Below are 23,639 nucleotides of genomic sequence, written 5' to 3' on the forward strand. Positions count from 1 at the left end.
TCAAAAAAGGATATTGGCTGAGGCTTTGCCTCAAAGCTCGACTGGGGAAGGATCTGTTTTCAAGCTCAGTTATCTAGGTGTTGGCAGGATTCCTCCCTCCCTGGCTATTGGCCGGTGGTTTCTCTCAGTTCTTTGTCACATGGGCTTCTCCACGAGGAAGCTCCCAGCACGCCAGCTGGCCTCATCAGAGCAAGAAGCGAGACGAGCCAGAGAGACGGCAAGTCTTGCCTTTTCCAGAGTGAAGCTGGAGTTCGGTAACCTCATCCTACCTAGCACTTTTTCTGTATTATCATCACTAGAAGCAAGGCCAGTCCACACTCTAGAGACAGGGATTCCACAAGGGCATGAACACCAGGAGATGGAAACATGGGGCCATGGTAGCAGCTATCCAGCACATTCTAGCATGTATGCTGTTTTTTTCACCTCATAAAATCACCAATGTTCCCTGAGAAAAAATGCTTTATAACCCTTGTCTTGAATTGGTTCATTAATTCACCCACCCAGACAGTATGTATTAGATTCCTACTGTGAGCTAGGTGGTGTCTGAAGTGCTCGGGACAGAGCAATGAACAAAGGAAACAATCCCCTTCCCCTTCGGCGTGGACATTAAGTAGAGAAGGAGACAGAGGGTGGGGAGTTATAGCAGGTGGATGTACACTGGTGAGGGTGGTGGGGGCTTTCTGATACACCATGGTCAGGGAAGGCCTCTCTAAAAGCTGGACTTCGAGAGGAGACATGAAGGAAGTGAGGGAGCCACCATGAGAATATTTGGAGGAACAGGGTCCTGGGAAAAGGGGGCAACGTGTGCAATGATGGATGATGGGTTCAAGGGAAAACAGGGAGTTCAGTGTAGCAGGAGCAGAGTGAGCAGGAGAGAAAGCCACTGCAGGTGGTGAGAAAGGCAACCGGAAGCCATGGGGCCTGGGAGGTCATTTAAAGAACTTTAAATTTTATTCTAAGGTGAGAACCACTGAACAGTGTCCCCATAAAAGGAGCTGCTTAAACTCATGGTTGAAAAAAAATTATCCCTCTCCTCCATAATCTTAACATATTATTTCTAGTTCCCTTATAAGAAAAGTATACTTTGTTTTATAATATAGCTACACTTCTGAAAAATACATATACACTTCATACAGTTTATTGATCCCACATTTTCTAATCACTTCCTTTAAGAGATAACATCTGAAAGCCCTAGCGTTTGAAATGGCTTTTGTCCCCGGATAAGGAAAGAGACTTCAAAAAAAGGTTCTGGGGAAACTGCGGTCCACTGTTTGCCTAAAGTCAAACAGCTTTTAAGAGCCAATGCTAGAACCCAGGTCATATCAACTGAATTAGACATCACATAAAGCCAGACTTCACCTGGCAGATGCTCACCGGAGAGAATACAAGGGCGCACTGTGAAGCAAATGCCTTGAACCATAAAGTGAGGTGGTGCCTTAGGAACCGCCCAGACCTCAATGGAGTGGTTGCTGATAAACAGTCAGCAGGTTGTCTGACTGGATGGAGAAGGTCTGTGAAGAGGTCTCATCTATATGCACACGCACATTAGTCAAGCTCCTGATATGACACCCCAGAATTTTGGCAAATGGCACTTTGTCATCACTTTCCTCATTGCACACCCAGCCCAGGTGTCTCATCTGACTGTACTGCCTAGAAGTCACCTTCAGACACCATGAAGAGTCTGTAGTAGGTAAAGGGAGATAAGCAAATGGATATGAGTTTTATCAGGGAGACAAAGGTCAGCACAGGGGTTAGGAGCAGCTGCAGTGTGGGGGGTGGGGGGATAAACTGCTTTACAAAGAGAAGCATATATAAGAGGAAAAAAGAGAAACTCTCTACCAGCAAATGGGGATTTGTGGACAAGAGGTGCAGACAGAACAGGAGAGAGTGGGATGGCCTGGTGTAACCTACACTTGCTGAACCTTCTCTGGGCTCTAGCTGGGACCAGCATGCAGACCCAAAGCTCATGCTGTGAGTACTTTTTTTTCCAAGGGGGCCATAGAAGCAGTTATCCCGGAGATAGGCAGAATCCTCAGACACTGAGGTTTGCTGATGAAAAAGTGGTTGAGAACAGCCACACTACAGGAGCTCCCAAAGGGGTGAGGCAGGGTGTGAGTGTGTGGTTCACCTTTCCTGACTTAACAGCTGTCGGTAAAATTGCAGTATGTCCAGAATCTCTCACCTGACCTTACTGCATCTCCAAAGAGTGGAGAAAAGTAGTCTATCTTCATATCAATAAGTGATTACAAGGGTTTGGGGAGGGAGTGTATATCTGGACTGGAGAGGTTTTGTGGGGTCCCTTTATGCAGCCAGGTCACAAGAGACACAGGCAAGCAGAAGTGGGTGACTGCTTGTAAGCAATAAATGGATTCCTCCCATTTTATTTCTCCCTTTGACTGACTTTGGTTTCAAAGGTTATTTGCCCCAGGCTGGGAACATATCTTTCCCCCAGAGTTACAACAGCATAAGTTCTTAGAGAGGCAAATCTGTGCATTTAATATTGCGAGGTTGAAATATGGTTGTAAGAATGATGGTTGACAGTGCAAAAGAGAGACACTCAGCTGTTCTGACCAGGTACAGGTAAACATGTTGGGTACTCACTGAAGATAAGTCACATCCCAAATCTTTCATATTTTTCATGTCAGACTGAGAAAAAGAAATGGATGCAAGGAAATCGCTGATTTCTAGGAATGTGCTAGAAATAATATGAAATGTCCTTGAGCCATATTGCTTGAAGTTATTGAGAAATCACTGGCTTAAAGATAACAGCCATTTGAGATGCAGGAACTAATTAGCCTCCAATGAAAAATCTCAATGTTTTCTCCATTTCTCTTTAATTATTATCCCTACAGGGGTGTCTCTGAGGATACTGATGCTAACCGTGTCCTCTCCTAAAAAAAGCAGGAGAAGTTCCTGAGAAGAGGGAGTGAGGGTTGGGGGGTTAGTAAATGGCTTTTCTCTTCTCAGCTGTTCCCTCGGCACAGCAGCCCTTGGTTAATGGCATACAAGTCCTCATGGAGAACTCTGTGACCAGCTCAGCCTACCCAAATCCCAGCATCTTGATTGCCATGAACCTGGCTGGAGCCTACAACTTGGAGGCCCAGAAGCTCCTCACTTACAGGCTTATGGCCAGTGACACAGATGGTGAGAAGGCAGAGCCCTCCACGTGCCCCCTAGACCCCCACCCCCAGATGCCGTGTCCCCCTGCCCAACTGCTGCCTGGGATTGTCCCTGAATCACTCAAGCACCTTTTCTTACATACCTGGAAAGTAATGTGTGAAGTCAGGGCATTCAGAGAGGAGGAAGGTAAAGGAAAAATAACTCTGGACCAGATGTAAAAGGAGTGAGCTTCCAGTCGGCCTCTACCTACCAACTCTGTAACCTGATCCCATCAACCTCACTTCCTCATTTGCAAAATGCAGACAATTCTAATAACAATACACTAATAGTAATATCACAATGATAATAGTCCAATCTCTGTCCTGCCTACCTCACAGGAGTCACCTTGAGGCTCAGGTTAGATAATAAAATTAAAAAATTATTTTGGAACTATAATTTTTCATTTATGAATTTGTATGGGTGTTCTTGCTGCTTTTCTGAAAGATACTAGGGATTTGGGATTCTTGATGGCATCATCAAGTTACAAAGAGGCCACTAGATTAAACATTCCTTAAGTAATTTTCCATCCTTCTCTCCTTAAGAAAGACAGATCAAAAACTATCTCATCACATTAGTTAAAAATCATAACAATCTGGTTAAGAAGCACAGAGCTCAGCCCTGGCCCCTGGTGCTCTTTCCCCTGAGATACCTTTGTTTATCTATTTTATTCTCTTCTCTGAAGACCTGACCATTGGTCAGCTCGCCCTCACCATTATGGCCCTCACCTCCTCCTGTCGAGACCCTGGGAATAAAGTATCGACTCTACAGAGGCAAATGGAAAGCTGGACCCCTTCAGGTAAGACTTCAACAGCAGGGAGGGAAGAGTGAGGCAAATAGTCTTCCCTGAGAATTTCAAACCTAGAAAGGAAAGGATGGGAGAGTGGCAAGTTGGGGAAGAGACACAATGTACCTCCACTCAGGTTCTCTCTGAAGTGAGATATTCATTCGCAATTCAAATGAATTGGCCACTATCCTGGGGACACAAACTTATGTCATCACCTGAAGATAGCATCACCCCTTTTGTTCTATTCTTGTGCCAGATGACATTCTTGTTCTGAGAAACAGTGAAGTTATCTTTTGCCAATATGCTGTCTTTTTGCACAGGTTTTCTTGAAACTTCTATTTAAAAGGTTTGCTTTTCCTTTTTCACAAATGTCCTCATGGTGAATGTTCATCTCATCAAGGCTCTCTATCCCTTCCTAAGGCTCCAATGCCCAGGCTTCAACCTTCTATGGGCCCAGTCTGGCAATCTTGGCGCTGTGCCAGAAGAACCCTGAGAAGACCTTACCAATAGCAGCCCGCCTTGCCAAGATCCTATGGAACAACTTCTCTCCCTTCAATGTGGGTGAGTAGGCCACCACTTTCAAACACTGTCCTGAGCTGGGAACATCAAGGGCACTGAATGGTGGAGCTGGAAGGAAAAGTGGGAGAGAGGACTTTACATGATATGTCTTTAGGTGGGAGCTACTTAACAAATATTTGTCTGGACCTGTGAATTAAAGAATAAATGGAAAGGAGATAGTAAAACAGAAACCAGGACAACATTTGAAATGTCCAGCCATTCCAGAATCTCCGCTGGGAACAATAAACATGTTACCCAAGTCAGGAGTGGTTCCCAGGCAAATTATTAAAGCAATGTCTAGACTCAGCCCTGCCCTGGACTCTCTCTTTTATCACTACTGATGTGTCCACACTCTGTTCTTCTCAATGCTTCTCCTTATAACATCCAAATATTCTCTTCCTATTAAAGAGTTACTCTCTAAACCCTAAATCCACAATGCTCCCCTTCAGGGAAATGCTGAAACCATCTTATTCCTTCCTTTGGCAAGCAGATGGCTGCTTGTGAATGGAACCTTTTCCTCTACAACACCATGTCCTTCCTCTGCTGGCCCTTCTGCATATAATGATCCCTTCTCTATACAATGCCACTGGAAGTCACTGTCATGTCTTCATTCCGGTCACCTTTCCACCTCTGGCACTCGCCAAGCAACAGCATTAACTCAGGCATTAACCTCATTTGTTGCAGGCTCTTTTCTACCAACAAGCAGGTAGGTATTTATTCTAGTCCCCTCCCTATGGGTGGAGAACAGACTGGCCTCTGTTTCCCACCTGGGACCTCACTGGAGCGTATCTGCCAGTTCAGGAAATTTGACTTTTTTTGTCAATACTGGTTTCAACAATATCATCACCCTTAGAGAGATTATGCAACTTTCAGGTGGAGATGAGGGCAGGGAGGGCAGGAACAAGGAAAGAAAAGGTGTCATGTGGCAAGTCTTTTAATTTGTTCTAGCCTTGTCATGCCAGAGCTTACACATTCCAACCCGAAGCCTTTTCCTATGCAAATAATGAAAACGTCCCTGTGCTGGGTCCTCTGGTAGATGCAAATTTTCCACCATCCAAGGGCTCACAGAGCACAGAAAAAACAAAACACAGTAGAGACGGCCGAGACTGCAAAACAGGCACAAGGAACCAATGCTAAAGGAGCTTGGAAAAGAAACCTCAAATCCTGTGCTGGGATGACCAGAGAAGGCTTCACTGAGAGATAGTGAAAGCTGGGCCTTCAAGAACTGGTGCCATTTCCAAAGATAAACATCAAGACTTGTCATACTTGAATGTAGATTTGAATGTATTGCCAGTCTATATCAATAAAAAGCATGAGCTGTGGAGTCATACAAATTCTAGGTTCGGGTCTTGGCACCGCTACTTATTAGCTGTGTGGTCTTGGGCAGTTACTTAACCTCTCTGAGCCCCATTTCCTCATCCCTGAAGCAGAGGTAACTGTAGGTCCTATTTCACAGGTTGCCCTGAAGAGTAAAGGAGATAATGTAGCTGGACTGCAATAAGCACACAATATGTTAGCTGTTCATATTGTGTGGTGGGGTGGTCGTCTTGTCCTTTTTGTGATTCAGACACAGGAGCAATGGTGACCTTGGCTCTGACCTGCATGTACAACAAGATCCCTATAGGTTCAGAGGAAGGTTACAAAGCCCTGTTTGTTGAGGTCCTAAATAAAACTGTGGAGCAGATGAGCATGAGGATCGAAGACAACGGCATCATTGGAAACATCTACAGCACTGGCCTCGCCATGCAGGTAAGCCCATCACTGGTGTTCTTCACTGAGTCCCTGCCAGCAAGACTGGATGGCAGGATCATGAGACCAGGCTTCTTCTAACACCTCTGGAAAAGGCCAACACGGCTGACTCAAAGCAGAGTCTGCGTGGTGACTGTGCCTCAGTTTCTCTGCTGGTGTAATGCACGAATGTGCTAATTCCTCCCTACCTCAAAGGTAAAGTGAGAGAACATATCTTCATGAATTTCCCTTCCTGGGAAAACGAAAAAGCAAATAAACCCAAGAAACATATTGCTTTATTTATAATAATGATCAGGGTGTTCATAAATCATAGACAAATGTAAGTTTCATGTATAAAAAATAAGGCTATTAAAGTAGGTCCTCAAAAAAAATACTGAATTTTCTGGTTCCATCTTGCCAGTCAAGTGTTCTTTTCTCAGCCCTTTATCTTAATCCCAAAAGGGCAGACTTCTAATGATTAATGAAAAATCTAAAATTGGCTGGATGTCTAATCTTTATCTAACTCTTTTACAATCTCAATCTCGCTTCAACCATACAAAGAGCCCTAATAAATGGCAGAGCCAGGTGTGTCTGGTAGTCAAGCCCATACTCAGCCCTGTGCTTTCCTAGTGTAGATTCCCAGGCTTGGGTTCTATAAGATTCTGCTTGATGCAGCTGCAAATACAAACACCTCCTCCCCATTGATTAGGATTAATTAGGGCAGAATCCTAGCATGGAATATAAATCAGTGATAGTGGGAAAAGATAACCAACTACAATCACAAACTAAAGGGTCATTTGTGGCCATATCCTCTAGTCCAAACTAAGAAGTCTGTGCTCCAAAGTCTCGAAATGCCCTTGAGATTAATACAAAATACTACGTCATGACCTTCAGAGGAAACAGAATCATGAAGTTATAATGCCAGCCCTAATTCTAACATAGCTCTGGACTAGTGTTAGAAAGAAATTTTCTGGTGGGGTAGTGGAGACTGGTATTGATATTCCACACATTAGAAATCAGTGAAGGGCATAAACAGACTAGAAATTAGTTCACGTTAAATATGAAGAGTAAATACAACATCCCCACTCCAATGTACCATGTATAGAAGCACCTAATGAGAACAGAGTTTCTATTTTGTGTCACAGTTACTGGAATTTTCCAGTGGAACAAAACACTGTTTGTTACCATGGCTGAATCATAAAAGACAAATCCCAGGGCTCAGGTCTAGAAAGCTTTGCGGGGGAACAAAGGCAGTCTGGGTATAAGACAGATTTTATTTATCTCACTTAAAATAACCTTTCTTCACCTTAGTACTAACAGAGAATTGTTTGCTTTGACTAATTTGACTTGTGAATTCTGTTTGGGATTTTATCACCTGCAGGGTACACTCTGATAAGATGTACCTGGGAGCTAAAGCTTTTCCTATGAAAAGGCAGACCTCATTCATACCAGACATCATAGGCCACATGGATTTCTTGTCGGTTAAGATACATAACCTCTCCCTGTGGTCTGTATCTGGAGTTTACCCAGGTAGCTGAATTCTGAAATCACCAAATGTATACATAATCTTTTTCCAATGTGAAGTGTTGGGGGGTAGAAAAGTAAAGCACGCTGGAGCTGTTAACAACTTGAATTTGAGTCCTAGATCTGCAACTATCATGGGAAAATGCTGAATTTCTCTGAATTTCATTTCCCCCGTAGTAATAGGGTTGCAAAGATAGAAAAAATCATGGGCACAATGTGTGCTCAATAATTGTCCACAGTCCCTCCCAGCAGAAGACTGTTGATATCAAGGCCCCTCACTCACGATCTTCCAGGACGTTGGTGTCCTTCACATGGCCTGGGCCACCCACACGGCTTCCCAAGGACACTCATGAGGCACTTCCTCTGTTCCAGAATGTCTCCTCTTTCTCCCGTCAGTATTCCAATGCTTTCAAGGGTCCTCGGACAGGAATTTAACTTAGAAAGAGATCTGATAAGCTTCTTCATACCATTATTAATGGCTTCACACAGCTTCATGCATTACTTTTCCCCAGTGTTGGTCTTGATGATGTTTTATCCCAAGTAGACACGTCTTACTTAGTGGGATTTGGGAGGTGAATATGGCAAGTGGATGAGACAAGGTAGGAACTGCTGAGAAATACCTACCTGATGCCCTTTAACCAAAACTGCCTTGTAAAGTGGCCTCTGGCATGAGCCAGGGTTCATAGTTGCCAAAGTTAATAGTAATGGTCATGCCCATCAAAACTGGTTGCTCATACAACTGCCTCTGGCTCCCAGAGCCGTTTCTGACTCCCTCTCCCTTCTATTTCCCATGCTAAGTTTCAGATGAATCAGTCCCAGCAGTCCCAGACCATTAACATGTTCTGATAGCAGCGGTCAGCACAACCCTATAGGGAGGGAGGTGGTAATGACAGCTCACACAGCACACATTAAAAAATGCTTTTGTATATCATCCCATCTGAACCTGAAATGAAACTTCCCCTATGAATCAGGGAGGAATTACACTTTCTATTTTAGTTCTGAGATACAAAACTCAGCAAAGTAGTTTTATAGTTGAATTGCTTGGTGTATTAATCAGGGATCATTTTGCAAATAACAGAAACCCAAATCATTTTTGCATAAGAAAACATGGGTATTTACTATTTCACATAAACTGGGAGTTCAGGCCTAGATTCGGTGGTTTAGGATTAACCAGAGTCAAGGATGCAAATGACTTCAGGGACCACTCTTTTTTCATCTCAGCCCTGGTTTTCCTCATTCTCTCCTTGCTTGGCTTCTTCAGAGTGGCTAAGAGAGTCACTAACAGATCAGTGCTCACCCACAGGGTCCCAGCTGATAAACTCAGCAGGAAAAAAAAGCTCTTCTCTCCCATCATCTCTGTATCAGGGAAGGACTCTGAGGATGGCGCTGAGAAAGGTCAACTTTCAGCTGTGCCTAATAATTCTCATTCTCTCTTCCTGTGCCAGGCTCTCTCCGTGACACCTATGCAACTTAACAAACAGTGGAACTGCAGGAAGACCATGGATACAATACTTTCGGAGATTGACCAAGGGAAATTCCACAACCCCATGTCCATTGCCCAGATCCTCCCATCCCTAAAAGGCAAAACATACCTAGATGTGCCCCACGTGTCTTGCAGCCCTGGTAAGAACTCTTAACATCTGCCTCTCCTTATGTCATAAAGTGTCACATTATCCAATAATGATATGTGGATCACTTTTAAGTAGCATACAGGCTTTTCTCTCATTACCCCCATGTAGGCAGAGACACATCTGACTTATAATCCCCAAAAGTTGTGTGCCAACACATGGCCATGCCATCTTGCCCTCAGAATTCAGCCCCCATGTCTACTTCATTCAGTGCACATTTATTGTGCACCTCTAAGGTAAAACCTTCTGTGGGATGTTGGTGGGGAGGGAAGGTCCATGGCCCAACAATCATATAACATATAACTTCATTCATTCATTTGACAAATTACCAACATTATGTAGTATCTTATTATATTTTCTCTTTACAAAGTTTGGAGATAGATATGTGGACAAAAACTACAATATTTGGAAGAATGAAATAAAACAGAGGCCACACACAGTACAAAAGAAAAGAAAGTGTGACTAACCACTGGCCATGTCTGGGGGGCTAGGAGAAGAACAGAATTGATATTTCAGCCAAGACTTGGAGATCTAAATTTGAAGCCTTGGTGCTCACAGCACACCAAAGGGGTGGAAACCTGCCATGTTACCTTTTTATTTGAAATATCTTTTTCATCCAGATATAAAACAGAGATACTTAAAAAATTCAGACATTAGAGAACTATGAATGGAGAAAGTGGGAGTCCTGCATAAAAATGTTATCACTACAGAGATAACTAGTCTTTGGTATAGATTCCTCCAACTCTTCTTTATAATCAGAATTAACAGAATATATTGTTCATCTTATGTTACATGGACTTCCTAAAAGAAGCAGAGATTAATAATCTCCTTGTCTATCTTGGTGAAGAATCTACAGAAACCACCATCAAGCAAACCTATCCTAGTAAGACCAAACACAGCCACATTCACCTCCCTCCCTAGGCTGATGCCCAGTGACTTCCCATCTTTAAAAAAGTGGCCATGGCATCCTTCTTAGGATTCTACACTAGTGACCCAGATATTTTTTTAAATGGCCTAAAATGTATTGCTTTTGCTCCAGACTCTTAGGGTTCATAAACACCATAGCTGAACAGTGAGTTCCATGTAAAATACACGGTTTAGGGCTCACAATCCTCTCTTCAGGTTACAAAGTTTAACAAAATAAATGTTCATTGTAAAACTGTAAGTTCTGCAGCTACAATCAATTCTCTAGAATGAGAGCTTCATAGATCATACCAGACCCTCAGAACAATCCACAAAGGACACAAAATCATTGCCATTTCTTGAAATGTTTCCTGGGACGAGTTGTCAGTAACAGAGCCTTTGCATCTAAAATACAAACCCCATAATCTTTAGCAAATTTGGCCTTTTTGTCTTCACAGAGGTGCAACCCACTCCACCCAGCCATCCCAGTCCTGTCCCCACCTTAGCTTCCAGCATCACTGTCATCTACACCATAAACAACCAGCTGAGAGGGGTGGAACTGCTCTTCAATGTGACCATCGAAGTCAGTGTGAAAAACGGATCAGTGTTACTTGCTGTCCTAGAGGAAGCACAGCGCAAAAGTCCCACGTTCAAGTGAGCAAAACAAGTGACAGTCACCGTGGCCCCCAAGCCTGACCTGACTGCCCATTCTCTTCCTCTCCTCCTTTCATTTTCTTGCTTTTATTCCTTCTGATAATTTAATAGATCTTTGTTTAATAGCCCCTTGAGGAGCCTACAATCTCATGAGGAGGCAAGGCTTTCATGAAAAATTATATCATACAAGCCAATACATGACGAAGTTTTAGAGACAGGAATGAGCAAAGAATTCAAGGCCAATGAGTAGAACAGCCTGACAGGAAAAAAAGAATACAGGATTTAATTAAGTGAGTGATATCTGGAAGGATAAGCTGGGTGATATTGTAACGTCTGAAATGCCAGGCTAAGGAGATTGGACGTCATATTGCAGAGAAGCATTGCAAGTTTGTGAGTAAGAGCAGTCCTGGTATAAAATGTTACCTGGGTTTGAGAGTGGAAGACGGGAGAAAAGCTGGCCTTGACTACAGTAAGGAAGCTGTTAAGTGAGGGGGACTTCATCCAGGAGAAATGGACCCACCCATACAAAGGAACTCCGCTGGGTGCTGTGAGTACTGATACGGGAGTCAAGAGAAGCAGTTTCAAAACTCTTAAAAGGAGTGTCAGGAAGAAAGAATGTCTTTCAGAGAAAAAGACTTGTTCCTTAGACATGGTTCATTGTGGGTGTTAGAAACAGAAACATTAGAAGGCTTTGGGGGGATAGAGGATGTCCTAAAGAGAAAGGTCAGGACAGGCTAAATAGATTGGACAGTCGTCTGATAGAGGTGATGATCAAAGTTCAGGAACTGTGCACAAAGTGGTGGAGACAATGTTCCCAGTAAAACCCTGAGACATATCTACTCACTCCATTTTATGGATAGAACCACTTAGGCCCAAAGAGGTTAAGTAATATTCCTAAGACCACATAACATGTAACTAACAGAGCTGAGATCTAAAGCCTATTTGACTGACTTTGAAGCTCATGTTCTTTCCACTGCCCTGTTGAGAAAGGACAGAATAGAGAAATAAGTGACAGGGGAGAAAATTAAACACTGGGAAGAATTTATAGTTTGCAAAAAGAGGAAGCAGTAGAGAAATATGGAGAGAATAAGCTTTAGGAGGAGTAGGGGGGAAACGCCAGGTCATGGGGCAAAAAATAAGAGGTATTTTCAAAGGAAGGATGACATGATCCAAATTCTGCAGGGAGGTGTCAAGGAGAAAGACTGACAAAGGCCAAGAAATTGACAATTGAGTGATACGCGGGATCTACCCCACAAGGTTAGGTCAAGTACATAAGTACTGCCCTCAGCCTGGCTCCTGAACTTCCCGAACTTCTGTACACAGGTCAGGAAAAAATCATAATTCAATTTTAAAATTGAAAATACTTTTTAATTAAAAAATTAAGTCAAATACTTAATTTTCAAACCACCCTGAGTATACTTTATGTTTTCTCTGAGCTTAGCTTTAATTTTGCCTGATTCTTTCTTTTTCTGGCTCTAGATGTCATGAATGCACATAGTAGACATTCTTAGGGAGGAAAGCCAAAAAGAAGAAAAGCCATTTAAGTCCATCCACAATAAAATCAATGTTGATATTTTTCATAATTTGGTAGGTATTTTTTCTACACATATTGTATAACAGTTATGATCCATCATATACATGGGATAGACAGATATTTCATATAAGGTTTACATAAATTTAACATTATTGCACAAGCATGTCCCCATATCACTTAAAGTTATTGAAAAATACAATTTTCCTAACTGTAAAATATTCAATTTGGGACATTCATTCTATCACACACATAGTTATTCACCCACTATTGGGCATTTACATTTTTTAAATATTTTTTGACTTTTTTTTAATTCCATTCATTTCAATTCCATTTAATTCCAAGTGAAGTAATTCCACATTCATTAGTCATTGCATTTTCTCTTTTTAAACATGATTTTATCAGATCTCTAAAACATCTACAGTATCTCTGCCCCTCCATCTTACCCATTATTGTCTGACTTAAGGTGAGATGTTAACCATACAGGACTCTATTCTTACAGATTTGAAACCACAATGACATCTTGGGGCCCTGTTGTCTCTTCTATCAACAATATTGCTGAAAATGTTAATCATAAGACATACTGGCAATTCCTTAGTGGCAAAACACCTCTGAATGAAGGTAAGAAAAAAAAAAGGGATCTGGGCACTTCCTCCACAGTTTGAAGGTTACATTCTTGCATTTCCTTATTTCATTTATTAATTCAGTTATTCAACAAATAATTGTGAGAATGTATGTGTATATACAATAGCTGTATTTTGAGTGATTATACATACATGTACATATAAATATATGTACAGTGGTTAATTAGGTAGGTAGGTAGGTAGGTAGGTAGGTAGGTAGATGATGATAGGTAAGATGATGGGTGGCTATCTAAAATAGCTTTTTCAAATCAAGAATTCCGACTACTAGGAGCCAGTAGGAATATATCTAGTGAACAAGAAAAGCAGATAGACCTACATAAAGCAGTAAGAGCTGAAGCAGGAGAAAGGAGATAATGTGAGAGAGACCAAAAAAAAGAAAGAGACAGAAAAAAATAGTATGTGATCTAAGAAGATGGCAGTTTGGGGCTTAAAAATTAAATGTGTGTGTGTAAAACAAAAGCACACTGAATTCATAGCCAGTGGGAACAAATATGAGGGACAGGAGTAATAGCTTTTTGTAGGGTGATGTTATTTCATACATCAACTCTGTAGGTATTGGTGACTCTCTTTTTACAGAGAAAGAAACTAAGTCAGGGACATTAATGGGACTTGTACAAGTCATGCATCTAGCATGTCACAGAGTCAAGAGTCAAGTACAGGTCTCCAAACTCTACACTCCATAGCTTCACTCAAAATTCATTCTTCACCTTCTTTTTGCTCTAATTGTTTACTAAAAAATCTCCAGAGAGAAGAATGTTTATTCATACATGTTTGTGAAGGGAAAGCAGGAAGAAGAAAACTCAAGACTTCAGCGAAACCTTAACATTCTTTAAAATGTTGCACAAACACTAAAATATCCTTCAACTTAAAAGGCACTAGTGTATGGTTTTATACAGCCATGACTGTGACTTTGTAAAGATGCTTCATTATCCAAGATTACAATAGGAGAGATGCTATTCTTAGAGCCTATCCTGTATATAACAAAACCTAGCTAGTCAGAATTTATGGAATTGCAGCAAAGCATATCATAAAGATCTTGGAGTAATGCAAGTCTTGCTTAGAAGCCCCTTCTCTTATTTACTAACTGCATATAGCAAGTAATGAAACTTCTCTGAGCCACAGTGTCCACAGCTATAAAATGGAAACAGCAATAAACATTTTGAGATGGGTTATTGTGAGGATTAGAAATAATGTTTTCAAAATGAGTAAGTACAATGTCTCATTTTGGACTTACTCATTTTAAATGTTCAAAAATGCTAATCATTATTATTATGAGTTCTCCTACCACCTGCATCTAGAGAACTGCCTCAGGAACTTAAATCAGGCTTATTCTCTTATCTGTCAATTTTCCCCTCTGGGGGAAAGGACGGCAAATGGAAAGGACTCTGAGATCCGAAAATATTTGGGCATGGAATTGTCCTTTCTGGTGCCTGGCTGCTTGAAAGCTAATCATCAATATTGTCACTATCTTTCCTGCCCTGAAAGACAAGATTCTTCTCAATCCACTGCCCTTCTTTATTTCTCACAGAATCTTCAAAAGCGGAGAAGAGTTCCTGCTTTGAATGCTCTAAAATTGGCTTAAATAAGCTATTTTAATAATAACCACTGTTGACTGCACACTTATTATGTGTCAGGTTCTGTAGTAGGCACCTGCCAGTCATTATCTCTAACCTGAAAATAATTCTCCAAAGTAAATATTTTTAGCACAAAATATATATGAGGGAAAGGAGGCTGCACAATTTAAGGGGCTTGCCCAAAGACATGCTCCACATGGCAACCTAGAGCCTGGAGAGGCCTCCCTAACTCTCAAACCCGTGCTCCTTCCATACCAGCCATGCTGCCCAGTTCACTCTAGGATGATTTTTCTCCTCTAGAAATGGGCTAGTCCTTTGGGAGGTGGGGGTGTTATACACACTCATGGCCAACTCATGTTATTTATCCTCTACTTCTTTCCAGGAGTTGCTGACTACAAACCCTTCAACCACGAGCATATCACAGCCAATTTCACACAGTACTAAGGAGGTGGGTTCAGGCCCTACTGAACATCTCCAAAGGATGGCAGGAATTTTTTCACTTCATTTCAAATCTATGCAGAAAAGTGGATATCTATAGTGTTACCATATTCCTACGAAAAGCTCGGAAACCACTATACTGAATAAGTGATGTAAACTTTCCTAGCGTCTCAACATCTATGACTCATCAAAAAAAAAGCCTAGCTTCTCAAGGCAATGACTGCCCGTGATCACTGAAACCTAGGGCGGGGGGAGGAGGGGGGCCCAGCTGATATCTTTGCAGATCGTTCTGATCTTTCTTGATTAACCAACACACTCCTTCATTTCCACAAATAAAATGATACATTTTAAAAACTCCTATTTCTGTTTCTTATGCCAAGTACTCCTTTACAGATCACTTAGTGTAAAGATACATACACACATGAAATGGCCAAGAGTATTTCATATGAGACTCCCAGAGAGCTCAGAACCAGATAAATGATATTATGTTATAACTCTCCCCTTCCATTTCCAATATTTTTTCTGGATAAAATCAAATTTAAAATGTAAATTTATATGTATAAATACATTAATATAACTTTCACTTAATATATAATATGAAGATTAATATTAGTGCTTTACATATTAAATATAAATTATAATCCCACCACATATGTATAATATATATTTTATATATTAAATATATAGATCTATAACCACACCTTATATGTATACATGTATATATGTGTGTGTGTAGTACAATTTTCTTTTTTATATGTACGGTGTTTATATATAGGGTATTATAGATCTTTTAAAGAAATTTTTAAGCTTTCAAAGATAATCAGAACTCTAATCTCTGCTGGTAGGAGTCAACACATACAAACTTTATAGAGAAGGACATGAAAATTTGTATCAGAGGATCTAAAGTACACTCAGTTTTTGACCCCCAAAAATCCCAATTCTGAAAGTCATACAAAGGTGAAAATCATAAGAAGATACAGATGTACAAGAATCGAAATGTCCACTGGGACAATTAGAGCAGGGACCTTAGATAGGCAGCCTCGGTGATTTGCCTAGTACTGAACCCAGAAGCAGACAGACCTCACTGTCCTGTCACAGGTCTCCCCTTTCGGCCTCCCAGAGCAAGAACTGCTCTCTGGTAACAGTCTGGCTCCCAGGAGAGAGGTGAGAACCACACAGGCCCAGGTCCTCACCCCAAACCTACCTGTAGGTAAGTCACTGTACCCCACATAAGGCAGGGACTGTGACTGTAGTGGAAGGAATCTTCAGGGAGTGGTGAACACGTGTTCTCTTACAATATATCTAAATGTTTATAATATGGAGAAAATGGAAACAATCTAGATGTCCAACAACAAAGCAATGGATAGGTAAGTCCTAGTAGATCCCTAAGACAGGATACTTAAAAGTCATTAAAATTCACCCTACTTAAAAGTCATTAAAATTCATGTTGAATATAAACACTTGCTGACACAAAAAGACACTCATGACGCATAGCCAAGGGAGAGAAGCAGACTACATTATAATGTCATCCAGGCCAGAGGACTGCAGTGCTTTCCTCTGGGTGACTGATTTTGTTTGCTTCTCTGTTTCCTAAGTTTTCTCCATTCAATACAATAATAACTAAGCGACTGCAAAATATGGGGAAAATTATTTTAAACAAAGATGACTTTCTCTTGTTTAACCATGAATTGGGCAATGAAAGGAAAGTGTATGTAGGTGTGTGTCTGTGCGTGTGTGTGTGTGTGTGTGTGTGTGTGTGTGTGTGGGCAAGAGTCCCACCCCTAACTTCTAATCTGATAGAAGCTAGAGGAACAAGAAAGGCATGGAAGACAGTTAAGATGGGGGAAATCATGATTTCATATATGAAAACCTCGTTTTTAGGCACCTGCCTAGTAATTAACTGCACGTGTTCATCTGTATTGGCAGGGGTGGGTGCAGGGGAGTGAGGCTGACCTTGGGCCTGCTATGAGGAGTTGCAGGGCCACCTTGAGGAAGCACCTTAATATATAGTCTGTGTGAGCTCATCACTGCGATGCATTTGGTTTAGTTTCAGTGACCGTAAGCACTTTTGTGACCTCTACTGGCCATGGCTGGTAAAGGCTAAACTTTCTTTAGGGGAGTGGTCAATTATGCATATTTATTTTTATGAAGATACAGGGGGGAGAGGAGGTAAGATTACTACCAAATACTTCCCCCCCCCCATTTAAAAATTGTATACAGTTGTACTTGCCTTTAACTAGATATATGAAGGACCTACAACAAGTACATGACTGAAGGTAACACACTGACCAAACAGACCTCTCTAGCCCCTGCCAACTGAGATCCCATAATTCTTGGAAAGAAAGAAATCTTGCTCACAAGTGTAAATGGCTCTGAGACTAAACAAATGAAAATAAAAATAATAAAAATGGAAAGAGAAAAAGAATGGAACCAAATAGCTCTAAATTGTGTCTTGGAGACCAAACATGCACTTGAAAAGGGAACACTTTCTTGAAAACTAAAGTGAACTGAACCAGACATATAATAATATGTAATAAAGTGACAATAGTTAAAGCAGTGTGGAACTCGTTTCAGATCAGGGAGAAGAGGGGAATGGAATAAGATGTCAAAGGAACCAAAAAATTATGAGGGAATTTAGTACCTTATAAAGTCACATATTAAATAAGGGTTTTCAACTTGGAAAAAGAATTACATTACACCACTACTTCTAGCCCTTACAAGCATATGATCAGAATCAGAAACTCTTAGAAAAATTACTGGTGATTTTCCTGCATAAAAATTAAACATGGTCATACCTCAAAAAAATTAAAGGACATATTAAAACCTGAAAAAAAGTCACTGAAACATAAAAATGAACAGGAGTTAATATACTGAATATATAGCAAGCAGTTTTGAATCATTAAGAAGAAAATAAATAGTATGTTTGGAAAATAGACAAAGAACATAAGCAAGCAAATATATGCAGAAAAACATATGAAGCCAAAGATATGACAAAAAGTTCAACATTACTGGTCATTAAAAAAAATAAAAAGAAAGCAAAACAACCTACAACCAGTATGTAAGTTACATTAAGTAGGACTCAAGGAAATGCTATCAGAAATCACCTTTAGTTTTCCTGGTGACTCCTTATCCAAGCCAGCTCTGTAAGGTTGGTGTCTTGCATTTTCTTATTACTCAAATCAAAAAAAATTTAAAGTTGAGTTGCCTTTTCTAGTCACAGAAAACATCCTCATTCCTGTAACTAAGCTGTCCAATACTGCGTTACAGAGTCAAAACTCTGAATTCCATTTAAAAGTAAAGCTGCCCCACCACCCCCCAGCTTAGTCCTGCTCCAAATAGTGAAAATAAATAGTTGGGGGGTTGGAGGGCTGTCTCTGTTTCTGCCCCTGATCTCCCACCTCTATTTCTGACCCCTCCGGGAAGGCTGAGGGGCACAGCACTTTGGAGTCCTAAGCCCCGGAATGTCAGATGTGACTTTATTTGGAGAAGGGTCTTTGCAGAGGTAGTCCAGTTAAAATAAAGTAATTAAGAAATGAGTGACGCACAAAGCGTGACCACATCCTGTCAGCCAAGGGGGCTTTTGGGGAATGGAATGTTGACTCCTTTTCTATGTTCCTAAGGGTTGTGGTGGTGGACACAACCAGCCTTCCATTTTTCATGGATGTATTTTTTCTTTTATTTAAGCTTTACTAAGATATAACTACCATATAAAACGGTAAAATATTTAAAGTACATTGTGGTAATTTGATATATGCATATATTGTGAAAGGATTCCATTTAGTTAATAGACATGTCCATCACCTCAGAAGCAAAATAAAATAAGGTAATTAGGGTGGGGCCTAATCCAATATGACTGGTGTCCTTATCAGAAGGAGAAATATGGACACACACAGAGACACTCATAGAGGGAAGGCGATGTGGTGAAACACAGGTCATCAAGGCCAGAGGCTGAGACAAAATCTTCCCTCACATCCCTCAGAAGGAACCTACCTGCTGACAACTTCATTTCAGACTTCTGGCCTCCATAACTGGTAGGAATGAACTTCTGCTGTTTAAGCCCCTCAGTTTGAGGCACTTAGTTACAGCAGCCCCCAGAAAACCCATACAGCACCCAACAGGAGGTGACTGAAGTCTGGGTATAATTTAAAGTACAACCTTTCTCTCATGTGTGCTTTATGGATTCTTCAGAGAACCAAAGAGCATGTGCACACGCATTCACACACACACACGCCCTATCCTAACTGCTGAGATTATCTCATCTGTAGTCCCCTTGAAACAGGCAAATTCGTCTCTGCTGAATGGCTGGCTGGTTGTATAGGATTCTTCCCTTAGGCCCCAGACACCCATCATTACACCTCTCCCAGCTTCTCTCTCTTTGCCCCTCAATGGGGTCCTATTGGAAAGAGTATAAGAAAGCCCTAAACTGGCACACTGTGTGGGGTCCACATCTGGTCAACATGATATATACACCTTTGACCTGCCACCAATGGAAACATGGCTTCTTCCCAACTTCAGCCCTCCGCTCTGATGCCACAGGCAGCTTTAATCAGCCTCCACAGACTCCTCTCAAGCCTGTGTCCAACACCAACCCCTTTCAAGCTGCACAGGACCCACCTCGAGCTCTGTGAATGGCCTTGAAATCGCTCTCATTAAGCATGACAGAGCATCCCCATCCGCAGCCACTGGGAGGGACAGTGAAACTTACAGTACACTAGAACTCTATACAAAGAAATCTTTACTGTAATCTCCAGTCTCCACTTCCTTTCTTCATTTTTCCAGTGCTTTTTATATGCTGGAGGAGACTGGCGAGCTAAGAACAGCAAAGCCAGTTGCTACTACCTCCTTCCTAAATCCTGCCTAGGAAGGAGTTCCAGCACCTCACTTCGGAATGTGGAGATAGTCACATACTTTGGGGCCCCAGGCAAAGCTGAGTTGGAAACAATCCTGTTTTAACAACCTGTTATAAACAAAACACTGGATGTGGTTTTTCACCTTCATACAGGCAAGTTCTAAAAAAAGGGTGTACAGGAAAGCTTAGCAGAGGTATGGATAAGTAGGCACTCTGATACACTGCTAGTGAAAACCAATTTTGCACCACTGTATGAAGCAAAACATTTATGAAGAAATTACATTTCTGAAGTGAACATCCCCTTTGATTCAGTAATTTCTCTTTTTGGAATTGGCCTGAGAGAAATATCAAAACAGTACGAAAAGTGTATGTATAAAGATGTTCATTGCAGCATGATCTACAACGACAGATTTATCAATAACTTGACTAGGCAATAATAGGGTATCATTCATTATGGTGCAACCATTTGTAGGAACACCATGGATATAGTCTGTGTAATGCCAAGACAAAAACAAGCACAATAGTTGGCATTGTCCCTCTTCTTGGTCAAACAGTTCAGGAGTTGATACATTCTTTGTGCCTGTTAATTTACTCATGCAAAATACTTGAAATAGTTCTCCTATAAAACTTTAGTAACTCCCCAAGTTGGGACTGAATCTGATTTAACTTAAAAGTTCTGGAATATGTGTAGATATATTTATTTTGCTCATGGCAGTAAGGTAAATACTCAATACATACTTGTTAAATAAATGAAGTCCTTTTTTTATGCCTCATTTCCAACATTAACATCTACAAAAAGGATTCTAACAAGATAATCTATGTATATATGAGAACCCTTTGTAAATAGCAAATCATCCTAATATTTTAATTATTAACATTGCATTACAGTATGTTGTTTTTTGTTGTGGAAAAGCCTCTGGTGCTGTTGTCTTTTAGAAATGCTCTTCACAATGTGGAAGCTAAACTGATGGAAAAGCTAGTATCAACTAGCCCCTTGAGAAGGTTCTGTGGGCTTTCTGGGGCAAGCGAGTTACATGGTGACTTATTACATTATGATATTATGGTTAGAATCTAATAAGCAAAAACCCCATCCTATTATTAAAATGAAATAGTGCACAAACATAACACATACACATGAGCATGGCAGTAAGGAAAATGCTCAATACATACTTGTTGAATAAATGAAGTCCTTGTTGAATAAATGAAGTCCTGCAAATAAATGCCACTGAACTACCAGAAGAGAAGTGTAAATAAAGGGCTGTGAGAGACTGAAGAAGGGAAAATCATTTTCAGTGACCAGGGAAGATCTCGGGTTCCTGCTTCAGTTGTTCACAACCGTTTATTTATACTTCTTTTCTGCTATCTCAACATTAGTTATTTGTATGCTCATCATATCTTCCCTGCCTAAGTACAAATTTCTAAAGAACAGGATCACCATTCTTCATCTTTCTATCTTCCACTGTACCTAACTCAACTCTTGCAAAGCAAAATAGGTATTTTCATAGTTACTATTTAAATGTAGAAGTCAAGTTAACTTTTCAGCTTTTTTAAAAATAAACAATGAGGTGGAGGCTTTAGGGCACCAAAACATGTAGAAACTGATCAAAGAGTGACTCTACTGCCCGTTTATTTCCCATCCAAAACAATATACACAATATTCAGCTTGAGATTTTTAAATGCCTGAGCACATTTGGATCTCCCACTTCCGGTGGAGGGGAGAAGACAGCACAGAAGAGCTGCCCAGAATCTGACCCTGGCTTGGTTAGGGGCCAGGAGGGAGGGGAGGTTGACCCTTTTAGAACTGCTCTTGGGACAGAAATGATTAGCGGTGATGAGGGAAAATTCTGAGATGTCATAAAATTAAGTAACAAAAGGTCTGGGGAATGGAGCAGAAAGACAAATGAAGGTTATCAGTTAATAGCCAAGGGCCAAAGCTAATCAGAGACTCCATGTTCCAGGATGAAGTCATTGCAACACGAATCTAGAAGGCCCCCAGAACCACTGCATCCCTCTACCAGGTGAGCAGTCCCTGAGCAAAAGCCTTCTCTGTGGACTAAGCACCTATCCCAGGACTCTCCCCACCTGGCATTCACCTGCCTTATTCATCTACAGTCAATGTAAATTTAAACAATTTCCTTTCCTTGGATCCCTTAAAACTGTTCCTGTTTCTTGAGTCTGGCAGATAAGTTATTTCATTAACTAGCCTAGTTGCTGATGAAACAAATTTCCTGCCCAGGACTCAGTCCTTTTTCTGGATAGCATCTGTAATGGTTTAATAAACCCTTTTATTTCAGAGATCTCTCAGTCTCCAGAGTTTTGGATTTGTCTGCTATAAAAATGTCCATTAACTCTTTTGAGACAGATTCAGTGTGCAGATAATCAAGAAGTGCCTAAGTTCTCCTAGTAGCCTTGAAAGCATTACAGGTTTTATTTGTTGTGTAAGAATAGAAATAGGTTAGCATAAGCATAGCCATCTTAAAGGCCTAGAAGCCATTTTCTGAGTATGTGACTTAGAAAGAAAAACTGGAACTGGGTAAGGCCTTGAAAAACAAGTTAATCATGAGCACCGGGTGGTGGGCAGCTGTGACCCTTGGTCAGCTAACCTTGGTCAGTAAATCTTACATACCAAGCTTATCGTGCAGAACCTCCCTAACCATTGAGGAGTAGTCTTACCCTGCCCTTGCTTAACCCCAGGATATATGTCTTGCAAGAATAATGTATAGTTATAGAAAATTGCTATGAGTTAAGTGCTTTGAAATTGCTATATAAACCCTTGGCTCTGAGTGCTCGGGGTCCTTGTTGAGACCCGCTGCATCGGGCTGACTTGGACCCCAACTAGTTGGCTGAATAAAGACTTTGCTTGAATTTACATCTCTATGCCTGTGTAGTTTGTTCTCTGGGGAAGCCTCGGAAGCCTGGACCCTAACAGTTGCAATTTATGAAATTAATCCTTGGGGGAAAACATACAGATTTAACATGACTTGAGTACAAAAGACATCAGTTTCAATTTGCTAATCCCATTTTTTGTCCAAGAAGTCTAGAAAAAGATCCTGTCTCATTCTAAATATTACAGAGCTTCAGGCCCTTAGAAATAACTTGCCCACCATTCCTTCAGAATAACTATGTATTTCACTTTACCTTGATACCAAGCTTTGGTATTGTCCAGTCATTGGGGTCTCTGGAGTCATACAGATTGTGCTCAAATTCTGATTATACAGTGGGTGACGCTGGAAAGTTAAATCCGTTGATCCCCGGAATGCAGTTGGCAAAATGGATGAAATTACTTTCTTATCTCATGGATTTGTTTGGAGAACTAAATGCAATAGTGAGGTACTCAATGCCTGACATACTTCAAGCGCCCAGGAAATGTTAAAGCAATGATAAATCAGTGTTAAGTTTTCCTAATGGCCCTGACGGGGCCTCCTAGAGAAGTGGCGCGATGTAGATGAATCTTAAGGAACCAGCATGCTACGTAAACCCGCTTTCTCGGGAGGCTACTCCGCGGAGAAAACTCCCTTCCCTGCCACCCTCACCTAGAGAAAGACCTCTGACTGGATGGAGAACCCCAGGGGGCTAAAGCGGCGCCCGCGCGCGACTAGCTGACACCAGCACCGGACCCCAAGCTCCAAGGCTCCGGTTTCTCCCACTTCCGTCGGGACTCTCTG

The 23,639-nt window shown here is 41.2% G+C and overlaps 2 protein-coding genes across 7 annotated transcripts in view; one reads left to right on the plus strand and one right to left on the minus strand.

Moving 5' to 3' along the window:
- The window catches only part of LOC108386213 (oocyte-secreted protein 3-like), a 67,945-nt gene extending 44,341 nt beyond the window's left edge, over nucleotides 1-23,604 (minus strand). For 5 of the 6 annotated variants that reach the window (XM_073228368.1, XM_073228367.1, XM_073228366.1 and 2 more), the window contains exon 1: nucleotides 23,113-23,604. The gene's annotated coding sequence lies outside the window, so the exon portion shown is untranslated. The remainder of the gene's footprint in view (nucleotides 1-23,112) is intronic. The other variant, XM_073228369.1, reaches the window with a different exon arrangement.
- On the plus strand, nucleotides 1,806-15,581 carry CBLIF (cobalamin binding intrinsic factor). Its single transcript, XM_073228319.1, has 9 exons — nucleotides 1,806-1,971; nucleotides 2,968-3,144; nucleotides 3,842-3,955; nucleotides 4,364-4,504; nucleotides 6,069-6,250; nucleotides 9,199-9,376; nucleotides 10,743-10,938; nucleotides 12,972-13,090; nucleotides 15,070-15,581. Exons 1-9 carry the CDS (start codon nucleotides 1,893-1,895, stop codon nucleotides 15,129-15,131), a joined length of 1,248 nt encoding a protein of 415 aa, XP_073084420.1. The 5' UTR covers nucleotides 1,806-1,892; the 3' UTR covers nucleotides 15,132-15,581.
- Nucleotides 23,605-23,639: the final 35 nt, after the last annotated feature.

The sequence above is a fragment of the Manis javanica genome, unplaced genomic scaffold (genome assembly GCF_040802235.1).
Source record: "Manis javanica isolate MJ-LG unplaced genomic scaffold, MJ_LKY HiC_scaffold_25, whole genome shotgun sequence".
Taxonomy (NCBI): Eukaryota; Metazoa; Chordata; class Mammalia; order Pholidota; family Manidae; genus Manis; species Manis javanica.

Coding starts and splice junctions, on each gene's coding strand:
- CBLIF (XM_073228319.1), top strand. CDS start 1,893: ATGGCCTGGTGTAACCTACACTTGCTGAACCTTCTCTGGGCTCTAGCT. Junction 3,956..4,363: donor GGAAAGCTGGACCCCTTCAG/GTAAGACTTCAA, acceptor TCCCTTCCTAAG/GCTCCAATGCCCAGGCTTCA. Junction 6,251..9,198: donor GCACTGGCCTCGCCATGCAG/GTAAGCCCATCA, acceptor TTCCTGTGCCAG/GCTCTCTCCGTGACACCTAT.